The following is a 13,090-nucleotide window of genomic DNA, read 5'->3' as shown; positions in this document are numbered from 1 at the left end:
CGTCAACATATAAACACTTACATGCATCACACCAACACCGTATACATCGTCAACATATAAACACTTACACACAACACACAAGAACTTTGCATATGTTCATCCCATATGGCCAATATGTAGCCAACATTTAACACATGGACCTCGCAAATGTTCGACTAATAGGCACCTATATTCAACACTCGAACATCTTGCAGATGTTCAACATGACAACACATATATTCAACATAAACACTTTGCATATGTTCCACATATTTACACCTCTGTTCAACAAAGGAACACCTTCAGGCTTTAACATCAAAGAAAGGGACCCGAACCTAACCTAGCCTTTCTTCACTGATACTTCAGCCTGCAAATGATGCTTTAAGATGTTTTGAATTTACAAAGCATGGCATTACATAACCGTGTACACGTATTACCTGTAGACACACGACCCTAAAGAACCTGTCCAGCAGCTTCTGTCTGTCGTCCTTGTTGTTGGAGTGGCTGATGATGATCTGTTCCGGCTGTTCCTGTTTCTCCGTCTGGACGCCCAGCGTCTGCAGGAAGTCCTCTGTGCACTGCAGCATCTCCTGCCTCTCACCCAGATGTCGGAACCGGAGGATCTAGAAGGAAGCACGTGTCAGGATAGACCATTCTCTCAGCTCCACAAGAGGACAGTGATGAAGCTGGCACGCCAGTATCTACGATACACTAACTGCCATGTTATGAGCCCTGCGTTCATCACCGGAATATGAACACTTATCGCCCTTGTTACTCATCGAGAACCAAGTTACTTTGAACCAATGAAACATTCTGAAAATATCCGATCTGACAGATCTGACCACTGCTAGTGTACATGTAGTGTCCTTACCACCATTGCTAGTGTACATGTAGTGTCCTTACCACCATTCCTAGTGTACATGTAGTGTCCTTACCACCATTGCTAGTGTACATGTAGAGTCCTTACCACCATTGCAAGTGTACATGTAGTGTCCTTACCACTATGGCTAGTGTACATGTAGTGTCCTTACCACCACTGCGAGTGTACATGCAGAGTCCTTACCACCATTGCTAGTGTACATGTAGTGCTCCTAGCTACCCTTCTCCAGTACATGTAGTGTCCTTACTACCATTGCTAGTGTACATGTAGTGTCCCTCCCACCATTGCTAGTGTACATGTAGTGTCCTTACCACCATTGCTAGTGTACATGTAGTGTCCTTACCACCATTGCTAGTGTACATGTAGTGTCCTTACCACCATTGTTAGTGTACATGTAGAGTCCTTACCACCATTACTAGTGTACATGTAGTGCTCCTAGCTACCCTTCTCCAGTACATGTAGTGTCCTTACCACCACTGCTAATGTACATGTAGTGTCCTTAGCACCATTGCTAGTGTATATGTAGTGTCCTTACCACCATTGCTAGTGTACATGTAGTGTCCTTACCACCATTGCTAGTGTACATGTAGTGTCCTTACCACCATTGCTAGTGTACATGTAGTGTCCTTACCACCATTGCTAGTGTACATGTAGAGTCCTTACCACCATTGCTAGTGTACATATAGTGTCCTTACCACCACTGCGAGTGTACATGTAGTGTCCTTACCACCATTGCTAGTGTACATGTAGTGCTCCTAGCTACCCTTCTCCAGTACATGTAGTGTCCTTACCACCATTGCTAGTGTACATGTAGTGTCCTTACCACCATTGCTAGTGTACATGTAGTGTCCTTACCACCATTGCTAGTGTACATGTAGTGTCCTAGCTACCATTCTCGTGTACATGTAGTGTCCTTACCACCACTGCTAGTGTACATGTAGTGTCCTTACCACCATTGCTAGTGTACATGTAGTGTCCTTACCACCATTGCTAGTGTACATGTAGTGTCCTTACCACCATTGCTAGTGTATATGTAGTGTCCTTACCACCATTGCTAGTGTACATGTAGTGTCCTAGCTACCCTTCTCCAGTACATGTAGTGTCCTTACCACCATTGCTAGTGTACATGTCGTGTCCTTACCACCATTGCTAGTGTACATGTAGTGTCCTAACCACCATTGCTAGTGTACATGTAGTGTCCTAGCTACCCTTCTCCAGTACATGTAGTGTCCTTACCACCATTGCTAGTGTACATGTAGTGTCCTTACCACCATTGCTAGTGTACATGTAGTGTCCTTACCACCATTGCTAGTGTACATGTAGTGTCCTTACCACCATTGCTAGTGTACATGTAGTGTCCTTACCACCATTGCTAGTGTACATGTAGTGTCCTTACCACCATTGCTAGTGTACATGTAGTGTCCTTACCACCATTGCTAGTGTACATGTAGTGTCCTAGCTACCCTTCTCCAGTGTACATGTAGTGTCCTTACCACCATTGCTAGTGTACATGTAGTGTCCTTACCACCATTGCTAGTGTACATGTAGTGTCCTTACCACCATTGCTAGTGTACATGTAGTGTCCTTACCACCATTGCTAGTGTACATGTAGTGTCCTTACCACCATTGCTAGTGTACATGTAGTGTCCTTGCCACCATTGCTAGTGTACATGTAGTGTCCTTACCACCATTGCTAGTGTATATGTAGTGTCCTTACCACCATTGCTAGTGTACATGTAGTGTCCTTACCACCATTGCTAGTGTACATGTAGTGTCCTTACCACCATTGCTAGTGTACATGTAGTGTCCTAGCCACCCTTCTAGTGTACATGTAGTGTCCTTACCACCATTGCTAGTGTACATGTAGTGTCCTTACCACCATTGCTAGTGTACATGTAGTGTCCTTACCACCATTGCTAGTGTACATGTAGTGTCCTTACCACCATTGCTAGTGTACATGTAGTGTCCTTACCACCACTGCTAGTGTACATGTAGTGTCCTTACCACCATTGCTAGTGTACATGTAGTGTCCTTTACCACCATTGTCCTTACCACCAGTGTACATGTAGTGTCCTTACCACCATTGCTAGTGTACATGTAGTGTCCTTACCACCATTGCTAGTGTACATGTAGTGTCCTTACCACCATTGCTAGTGTACATGTAGTGTCCTTACCACCATTGCTAGTGTACATGTAGTGTCCTTACCACCATTGCTGGTGTACATGTAGTGCTCCTAGCCACCCTTCTGCTAGTGTACATGTAGTGTCCTTACCACCATTGCTAGTGTACATGTAGTGTCCTTACCACCATTGCTAGTGTACATGTAGTGTCCTTACCACCATTGCTAGTGTACATGTAGTGTCCTAGCTACCCTTCTCCAGTACATGTAGTGTCCTTACCACCACTGCTAGTGTACATGTAGTGTCCTTTCCACCATTGCTAGTGTACATGTAGTGTCCTTACCACCATTGCTAGTGTACATGTAGTGTCCTTACCACCATTGCTAGTGTACATGTAGTGTCCTTACCACCATTGCTAGTGTACATGTAGTGTCCTTACCACCATTGCTAGTGTACATGTAGTGTCCTTACCACCACCATTGCTAGTGTACATGTAGTGTCCCTTACCACCATTGCTAGTGTACATGTAGTGTCCTTACCACCATTGCTAGTGTACATGTAGTGTCCTAGTCCTCCCTTCTCCAGTGTACATGTAGTGTCCTTACCACCACTGCTAGTGTACATGTAGTGTCCTTAGCACCACCTTGCTATGTATTACATGTAGTGTCCTTACCACCACTGCTAGTGTACATGTACTGTCCTTACCACCATTGCTAGTGTACATGTAGTGTCCTTACCACCATTGCTAGTGTACATGTAGTGCTCCTAGCCACCATTGCTCCAGTGTACATGTAGTGTCCTTACCACCATTGCTAGTGTACATGTAGTGTCCTTACCACCATTGCTAGTGTACATGTAGTGTCCTAGCTACCCTTCTCCAGTACATGTAGTGTCCTTACCACCATTGCTAGTGTACATGTAGTGTCCTTACCACCATTGCTAGTGTACATGTAGTGTCCTTACCACCATTGCTAGTGTACATGTAGTGTCCTTACCACCATTGCTAGTGTACATGTAGTGTCCTTACCACCATTGCTAGTGTACATGTAGTGTCCTTACCACCATTGCTAGTGTACATGTAGTGTCCTTACCACCATTGCTAGTGTACATGTAGTGTCCTTACCACCATTGCTAGTGTACATGTAGTGTCCTTACCACCATTGCTAGTGTACATGTAGTGTCCTAGCTACCCTTCTCCAGTACATGTAGTGTCCTTACCACCATTGCTGGTGTACATGTAGTGTCCTTACCACCATTGCTGGTGTACATGTAGTGCCCTTACCACCATTGCTGGTGTACATGTAGTGTCCTACCACCATTGCTAGTGTACATGTAGTGTCCTTACCACCATTGCTAGTGTACATGTAGTGTCCCCAGCCACCACTGCTAGTGTACATGTAGGTGTCCTTGCCATTTGCTGTAGTGTACATGTAGTGTCCTTACCACCATATTGCTAGTGTACATGTAGTGTCCTTACCACCATTGCTGGTGTACATGTAGTGTCCTTACCCACCATTGCTGGTGTACATGTAGTGTCCTTTACCACCATTGCTCTCCAGTACATGTAGTGTCCTTACCACCATTGCTAGTGTACATGTAGTGTCCTTCACCACCATTGCTGGTGTACATGTAGTGTCCTTACCACCATTGCTGGTGTACATGTAGTGTCCTTACCACCATTGCTTGTGTACATGTAGTGTCCTTACCACCATTGCTAGTGTACATGTAGTGTCCTTACCACCATTGCTGGTGTACATGTAGTGTCCTTACCACCATTGCTCCAGTGTACATGTAGTGTCCTTACCACCATTGCTAGTGTACATGTAGTGTCCTTACCACCATTGCTGGTGTACATGTAGTGTCCTTACCACCATTGCTAGTGTACATGTAGTGTCCTTACCACCATTGCTAGTGTACATGTAGTGTCCTTACCACCATTGCTGGTGTACATGTAGTGTCCCACCACCATTGCTAGTGTACATGTACATGTGGTGTCCTTACCACCATTGCTGCATAGTGTACATGTGGTGTGTCTCTAGCTACCCTTCTCCAGTACATGTATGGTGTCCTTACCACCACTGCTAGTGTACATGTAGTGTCCCTTACCACCATTGCTAGTGTGTACATGTAGTGTCCTTACCACCATTGCTGGTGTACATGTGGTGTCCTTACCACCATTGCTGGTGTACATGTAGTGTCCTTTACCACCATTGCTGGTGTACATGTAGTGTCCTTACCACCATTGCTAGTGTACATGTAGTGTCCTTACCACCATTGCTAGTGTACATGTAGTGTCCTTACCACCATTGCTGGTGTACATTATGTAGTGTCCTTCCCACCATTGCTGGTGTACATGTGGTGTCCTTTACCACCATTGCTGGTGTACGTGTGGTGTCCTTACCACCATTGCTAGTGTACATGTGGTGTCCTTACCACCATTGCTGGTGTACATGTAGTGTCCTAGCTACCCTTCTCCAGTACATGTGGTGTCCTTACCACCATTGCTAGTGTACATGTAGTGTCCTTACCACCATTGCTGGTGTACATGTAGTGTCCTTACCACCATTGCTGGTGTACATGTAGTGTCCTTACCACCATTGCTAGTGTACATGTGGTGTCCTTACCACCATTGCTAGTGTACATGTAGTGTCCTTACCACCATTGCATGTGGTGGTGTACATGTGCATGTGGTGTCCTTACCACCATTGCTAGTGTACATGTGGTGCTCCTGGCCACCATTCTCCAGTGTACATGTAGTGTCCTTACCACCATTGCTGTGTGTACATGTAGTGTCCTTACCACCATTGCTTAGTGTACATGTGGTGTCCTTACCACCATTGCTGGTGTACATGTGGTGTCCTGGCTACCCTTCTCCAGTACATGTAGTGTCCTTACCACCATTGCTAGTGTACATGTAGTGTCCTTACCACCATTGCTAGTGTACATGTAGTGTCCTTACCACCATTGCTAGTGTACATGTAGTGTCCTTACCACCATTGCTAGTGTACATGTAGTGTCCTTACCACCATTGCTAGTGTACATGTAGTGTCCTTACCACCATTGCTAGTGTACATGTGGTGTCCTTACCACCATTGCTGGTGTACATGTGGTGTCCTTACCACCATTGCTAGTGTGTACATGTAGTGTCCTTACCACCATTGCTAGTGTACATGTAGTGTCCTTACCACCATTGCTAGTGTACATGTAGTGTCCTTACCACCATTGCTAGTGTACATGTAGTGTCCTTACCACCATTGCTAGTGTACATGTAGTGCTCCTAGCTACCCTTCTCCAGTACATGTAGTGTCCTTACCACCACTGCTAGTGTACATGTAGTGTCCTTACCACCATTGCTAGTGTACATGTAGTGTCCTTACCACCATTGCTAGTGTACATGTAGTTGCTCCTAGTACCAGTGTCTAGCTTCCTCCATTGCTGGTACATGTAGTGTCCTTACCACCATTGCTAGTGTACATGTAGTGTCCTTACCACCATTGCTAGTGTACATGTAGTGTCCTTACCACCATTGCTAGTGTACATGTAGTGTCCTTACCACCATTGCTAGTGTACATGTTGTGTCCTTACCACCATTGCTAGTGTACATGTAGTGTCCTTACCACCATTGCTAGTGTACATGTAGTGTCCTTACCACCATTGCTAGTGTACATGTAGTGTCCTTACCACCATTGCTAGTGTATATGTAGTGTCCTTACCACCATTGCTAGTGTACATGTAGTGTCCTAGCTACCCTTCTCCAGTACATGTAGTGTCCTTACCACCACTGCTAGTGTACATGTAGTGTCCTTAGCACCATTGCTAGTGTACATGTAGTGTCCTTACCACCATTGCTAGTGTACATGTAGTGTCCTTACCACCACTGCTAGTGTACATGTAGTGTCCTTACCACCACTGCTAGTGTACATGTAGTGTCCTAGCCACCATTGCTAGTGTACATGTAGTGTCCTTACCACCATTGCTAGTGTGTACATGTAGTGTCCTTACCACCATTGCTAGTGTACATGTAGTGTCCTTAGCACCATTGCTAGTGTACATGTAGTGTCCTTACCACCATTGCTAGTGTACATGTAGTGCTCCTAGCTACCCTTCTCCAGTACATGTAGTGTCCTTACCACCATTGCTAGTGTACATGTAGTGTCCTTACCACCATTGCTAGTGTACATGTAGCGCCCTAGGTACCCTTCTCCAGTACATGTAGTGTCCTTACCACCACTGCTAATGTACATGTAGTGTTCTTACCACCATTGCTAATGTACATGTAGTGTCTTTACCACCATTGCTAGTGTACATGTAGTGTCCTTACCACCACTGCTAGTGTACATGTAGTGTCCTTACCACCATTGCTAGTGTACATGTGGTGTCCTTACCACCACTGCTAGTGTACATGTAGTGTCCTTACCACCATTGCTAGTGTACATGTAGTGTCCTTACCACCATTGCTAGTGTACATGTAGTGTCCTTACCACCATTGCTAGTGTACATGTGGTGTCCTTACCACCATTGCTAGTGTACATGTAGTGTCCTTACCACCATTGCTAGTGTACATGTAGTGTCCTTACCACCATTGCTAGTGTACATGTAGTGTCCTACCACCATTGCTCCCAGTACATGTAGTGTCCTTACCACCATTGCTAGTGTACATGTAGTGTCCTTACCACCATTGCTAGTGTACATGTAGTGTCCTTACCACCACTGCTGGTGTACATGTAGTGTCCTTACTACCCTTCTGGTGTACATGTAGTGTCCTTACCACCATTGCTGGTGTACATGTAGTGTCCTTACCACCATTGCTAATGTACATGTAGTGTCCTTACCACCATTGCTAGTGTACATGTAGTGTCCTTACCACCATTGCTAGTGTACATGTAGTGCCCTTACCACCATTGCTAGTGTACATGTAGTGTCCTAGCTACCCTTCTCCAGTACAAGTAGTGTCTTAACTGCCCCTGCTCCTATAGATTTAGTATATGTAGTGTCTCACCAGGTCCACCTCCCCGGGTACACGCAGGGAGAGAAGGTCAAGTTGCTTGTCGTAAGATAACCTGAGAGTCGCCTTCTCTGTGTTGCGCAGGTCAATGTATCGAACATCTCTGCCTCGCATGTCCGTCACCTTTATCTTTTTCCGTTGATTGTCGAACTCCACTGTGACATTTCTGTTCCCGGATTCTGGCCCCAACCACTCACATGCTGTTGGCACACAAATACACCATTATACCAGCAGATACTTATGCAGGTGTATAACTGCTTGTTCCGGGCTAATAACTGAGTTCGGTTAAATAGACAGGTAATTTACCAATGTACATTAAAAAGCAGAGTATAGTTTATCTTAATTGGAACATGGCTGTGCAAGCACTACTTTTGGAGGACTTCAGCCTGTACCTTATAAAAGGTCCACTAAACGTGTGATGCATCAACACTGGACAGCCTTGACATATCTGGAACTGACTGATTCCTACCTGCAAACGTGTTGGTCTTCCCGGTCTTCCTCGGTCTCATCATGTTCCTTTGTGCCTCCCTTCTCTTCCGTAACCAGACCAGCAGCATCAACACGCCGATAGACCCTACACACATACAAACAGACAAATCACAGTTCCTGTTACAGTACCTGTTTCTACATCATCAAAGAAACTCTGTAAAATGAGAGAGAGGGAGAGAGGGATGCTGGGAGGATCCCAGAGGACCCCGGGCAGAGAGGAGGGATTCCAGGTACAGGGACCTCGGGCAGAGAGAGAGAAGACGGATGCAAGGTACAGAGGCCGGATGGGAGAGAGAAAGACGGATACAAGGTACAGAGGTCTGGGTCAAGAGAGAGAGAGAAGGACGGATGCAAGGTACAGAGGGTATAGAGATGAGAGGCAAGGTGAGATAGAAGGAAGGAGATAGAAGGATACAAGGTACAGAGGCCTGAGGCAAGATGAGAGAGAAGGACGGATGCAAGGTACAGAGGCCTGAGAGAAAGATGAGAGAGGACGGACAAGGAGGAGGCCTGAGGCAGAAGAGAGAGGGGCCTGGGGCAAGGCCTGAGGCAAGGTGGAGAGAGGACCAAGCACAGGGGATAGAAGGACAAGGAAGAGAAGAGATAAGGGCGGATACAAGGTATAGAGGCCCTGAGGCAAGAAGGGAGGATGCAAGATAGAGGAGGCCTGAGGCAAAGGTAAGGAGGCCTGAGGAGACAAGGCAGAGATAGAAGGACGGATGCAAGGTACAGAGGCCTGAGGCAAGGTGAGATGAGGGACGGATACAAGGAAGGACTGAGGGATGAGACAGGAGGTACAGAGGACTGAGGCAAGAAGAAGAGAGAGAGGACGGATACAAGGTACAGAGGCCTGGGTCAAGAGAGAGAAGGACGGATACAAGGTACAGAGAGGCCTGAGGCAAGGTGAGATAGAAGGACGGATACAAGGTACAGAGGCCTGGGGCAAAGAAGAGATAGAAGGACGGATGCAAGGTACAGAGGCCTGGGGCAAGAAGAAGAGAGAAGGACGGATAAAAGGCAGAGGCCTGGAGAGAGAGAAAGGACGGAGGATACAAAGGTAGAGGGCCTGAGGCAAGAGAGAGCAGAAGGAGTACAGAGGCCTGAGGCAAAAGGTGAGATAGAAGGACGGATGCAAGGATGGAAGGGGAGGAAGGACGGATACAAGGTGGGGCAAGAAGAGAGAAGGAGGCCTGAGGCAAGGTGAGATAGAAGGACGGATGCAAGGTACAGAGGCCTGAGGCAAGATGAGAGAGAAGGAGGACGGAGGAGCCAAGGTACAGACGGATCACAAGGTGAATAGAGGACTGAGGCAAGAAGAGAGAAGGACAGAGGCCTGGGGAGGATGCAGGACGGTACAGAGGCCTGAGGCAAGAGAGAGAGAGATAAGGGCGGATGGCAAGGTACAGAGGCCTGAGGCAAGGAGAGATAGAAGGACGGATGCAAGGTACAGAGGCCTGAGGCAAGGTGAAGAGAAGAGCCTGAGGCAAGAAGAGAGAGAAGGAAGGAAGGCGGATAGAGGAAGAGAGAAGGTACAGAGGCCTGAGGCAAGGTGAGATAGAAGGACGGATACAAGGTACAGAGGCCTGAGGCAGAGAGAAGAAGGAGAGGAGAGAAGGACGGATGCAGCACAAGGTATAGAGGCCTGAGGCAAAGGTGAGATAGAAGGACGGATACAAGGAGGCCCTGAGGCAAGGTGAGATAGAAGGACGGATACAAAGGTACAGAGGCCTGAGGCAAAGAGAGAGGTATAGAGGCAAAGAAGAGAGAGAAGGACTACAAGGTACAGAGGCCTGAGGAGGCAAGCACAAGGAAGAGAAGAGAAGGACGGATACAAGGTACCCACAAGGTACAGAGGCCTGAGGCAAGAAGAGAGAGAAGGACGGATGCAAGGTACAGAGGCCTGAGGCAAGAAGAGATAGAAGGACGGATGCAAGGTACAGAGGCCTGAGGCAAGGTGAGATAGAAGGACGGATACAGAAAGTACATGAGGAGGCCTGAGGCAAAGAGGAGGTACAGAGAGGAAGGACGGATACAAGGTATAGAGGCCTGAGGCAAGCAAGAAGAGAGAAGGACGGATGCAAGGTATAGAGGCCTGAGGCAAAGAAGAGAGAGAAGGACGGATGCAAGGTACAGAGGCCTGGGGCAAGAGAAGAGAGAGAGAAGGACGGATGCAAGAAGAGAGAGAAGGACGGATGCAAGGTACAGAGGCGTGGGGCAAGAAGAGAGAGAAGGACGGATGCAAGGTACAGAGGCCTGAGGCAAGGTGAGATAGAAGGACGGATACAAGGTACAGAGGTCTGGGGCAAGAAGAGAGAGAAGGACGGATGCAAGGTACAGAGGCCTGAGGCAAGAAGAGAGAGATAAGGGCGGATGCAAGGTACGGAGGCCTGAGGCAAGAAGAGAGATAAGGGCGGATACAAGGTATAGAGGCCTGAGGCAAGGTGAGATAGAAGGACGGATGCAAGGTACAGAGGCCTGAGGCAAGAAGAGAGATAAGGGCGGATGCAAGGTACGGAAATCTTGTAAAGGTGCAATAGTTAAACATGTCATCAAAAACGAAAAGTTGGATTCTAACATCATCAAGAACTATAGACCAGTTTCAAATCTATCATTCCTGTCAAAGCTGATTGAGCGAGCTGGTACAAAGCGGCTTATGGGGTATGAGTATTTGTCAGTGAGCAATATTTTGGATGGCTATAAGTCCGCTTGGCGACCGCATCATTCCACTAAGGCACTTCTTCACAATTATTTAGGACCTCAGATGCAATGTTAACTTTGGTGCTTCCCAAAAGTATCTGTTCTGGGACCTATTCTATTCCTCCTCTACGTGAATCAGCTTTCCTCAATTACAGACAAAATCAACACTCCTCATTACTCCTATGCCCATGATAATCAACTGGTAAATGATTTATGTCAAACTCAGCTCAGTCCACTTTCAAGCAAATCGATAATTGTACTCATGCGATAAAATCACGGATGACAAGTAACCCTCCAACTCAATGATGATTACTGAAGTCCTACGTGTTGTCAAGCAGCAATACCAGGGTGCCGTTCCACTAACCGATCTTAACTAAGATCAATCTTAGCAAGTTACGCCAATTTTACAATCGTCTTAGCTAAAAGTTACACCCGTTCCACTAACCGATCTTAGGCCGATCGTAGCCGGTCCCGATCTTACGATCCGATCCAAGCTTAGATCGAGACTCTTTCGTGCGAGAGATGGAGGAATGCGAGGCACGAGTTATCTCCCTTTGCATAGTCTAGAAAATGATGGAAGTAGTTTACGAACCAACTGAGTGAGTGAGTGAGTTTAGATTTACGCTGCCCTCAGCAATAGTCCAGCTATATGGCGGCGGTCGGTAAATAATCTAGCTAAGATGCATAGCGTTCACTAGCATGAGCGTTCATGTTAGTGAACGCTATGTATCTTAGCTATAAATAATCGAGGTTAAACCAGACAATCCAGTGATCAACAGCATGCGCATCGATCTGCGCAGTTGGGGACCGATGACATGTGTCAACCAAGTCAGCGAGCCTGACCACCCGATCCCGTTAGTGGCCTCTTACGACAGGCATGGGTTATTGAAGTTCAATATTCTAACCCGGGCCTTCATGGGTATTTTTCCAACCAAGTGTAAACGTGGAGAAAAAAACTAAAGCAAAATATTAGGGTAGTGAGCACCTTGGTTTCAGGTGCAAGTGCGTGAGAACGCTGGGTATCAAGCATAATATAATAATAATAAATGCATATTTATAGTGCGCCTATTCCACATCCTTGGGCATGCTCAAAGCGCTGTGTACAGATAATTTACACGAGAATATTTACAGCCGAGATTATAAGTAATATACTGAGAACAGGTTTTAAGTCTGGACTTTAAAAATGTCATTGTGTCAGAGCTTTTAATATGTGCCTGAACCTTGTCAATCAGAATAAACAAGGCGTGACGAGGCTATATATAAAGTATGTAGAATCTGTCAGTGGTCTTGAATAACACGCGGCCTGTCTTTAGAATCCCACACCAAATATGCGCAGTGAAATCAAACATATTTGTATCTTTTTGCTTCAGAACATTGTTCACTTCACGGCTGTCCCTATTCTTAACCATGACGTTGCAATATTGTTGTACAAATGTGTTACACCGACACGCTCGGTTGTGTTCCAATGACGACAGTGGTCAGACTGGTCTGACATTTGTAAGGCTTCAGTGCAGTGTTTGTTTACATCACAGAAATATACAAATTCATTTCATGGGGGACTTTAGGGGACGCTTACGGTGAAATGCTCGCTCTTATTTTTCACAAAGAATAGGAAAGTCACCATTTTGGTTTCTCTACGATTGATTATAGCTATCCTAAGTTGGTCATGAGCAACTTAGACTTTGAATCTTAACTTTACGATTGACTTAGGTAAGATTGGTTAGTGGAACGGTATGCCGATCGTAACGTCACGCTAAGATTGGGATTTTAGGGGTTTACGATTGGCATAGGGCTAAGATCGGTTAGTGGAACGGCACCCAGAATGGCATCATTGACAGAAAAGTTAACATTGGATCTTCAGAAGCTACGTTTTCAACATTTGTGAAAGATCTAGGTGTCTGGATTAATTCACATCTTCC

The 13,090-nt window shown here is 46.2% G+C and overlaps 1 protein-coding gene across 1 annotated transcript in view; it reads right to left on the bottom strand.

Annotated features, from left to right (window-relative positions):
* Positions 1 to 13,090, bottom strand: part of LOC124291869 (dual oxidase 2-like) — a 70,018-nt gene that overhangs the window by 27,155 nt on the left and 29,773 nt on the right. Inside the window, 3 exon segments of the mRNA XM_046728935.1 lie at positions 417 to 602; positions 7,980 to 8,185; positions 8,455 to 8,559. Of these exon segments, the coding sequence (XP_046584891.1) occupies positions 417 to 602; positions 7,980 to 8,185; positions 8,455 to 8,559 (497 nt within the window).

Source organism: Haliotis rubra, unplaced genomic scaffold (assembly GCF_003918875.1).
Source record: "Haliotis rubra isolate DU_JTF1 unplaced genomic scaffold, ASM391887v1 Scf50, whole genome shotgun sequence".
Classification (NCBI taxonomy): Eukaryota; Metazoa; Mollusca; class Gastropoda; order Lepetellida; family Haliotidae; genus Haliotis; species Haliotis rubra.
This window is presented reverse-complemented; position numbering and strand designations above follow the sequence as displayed.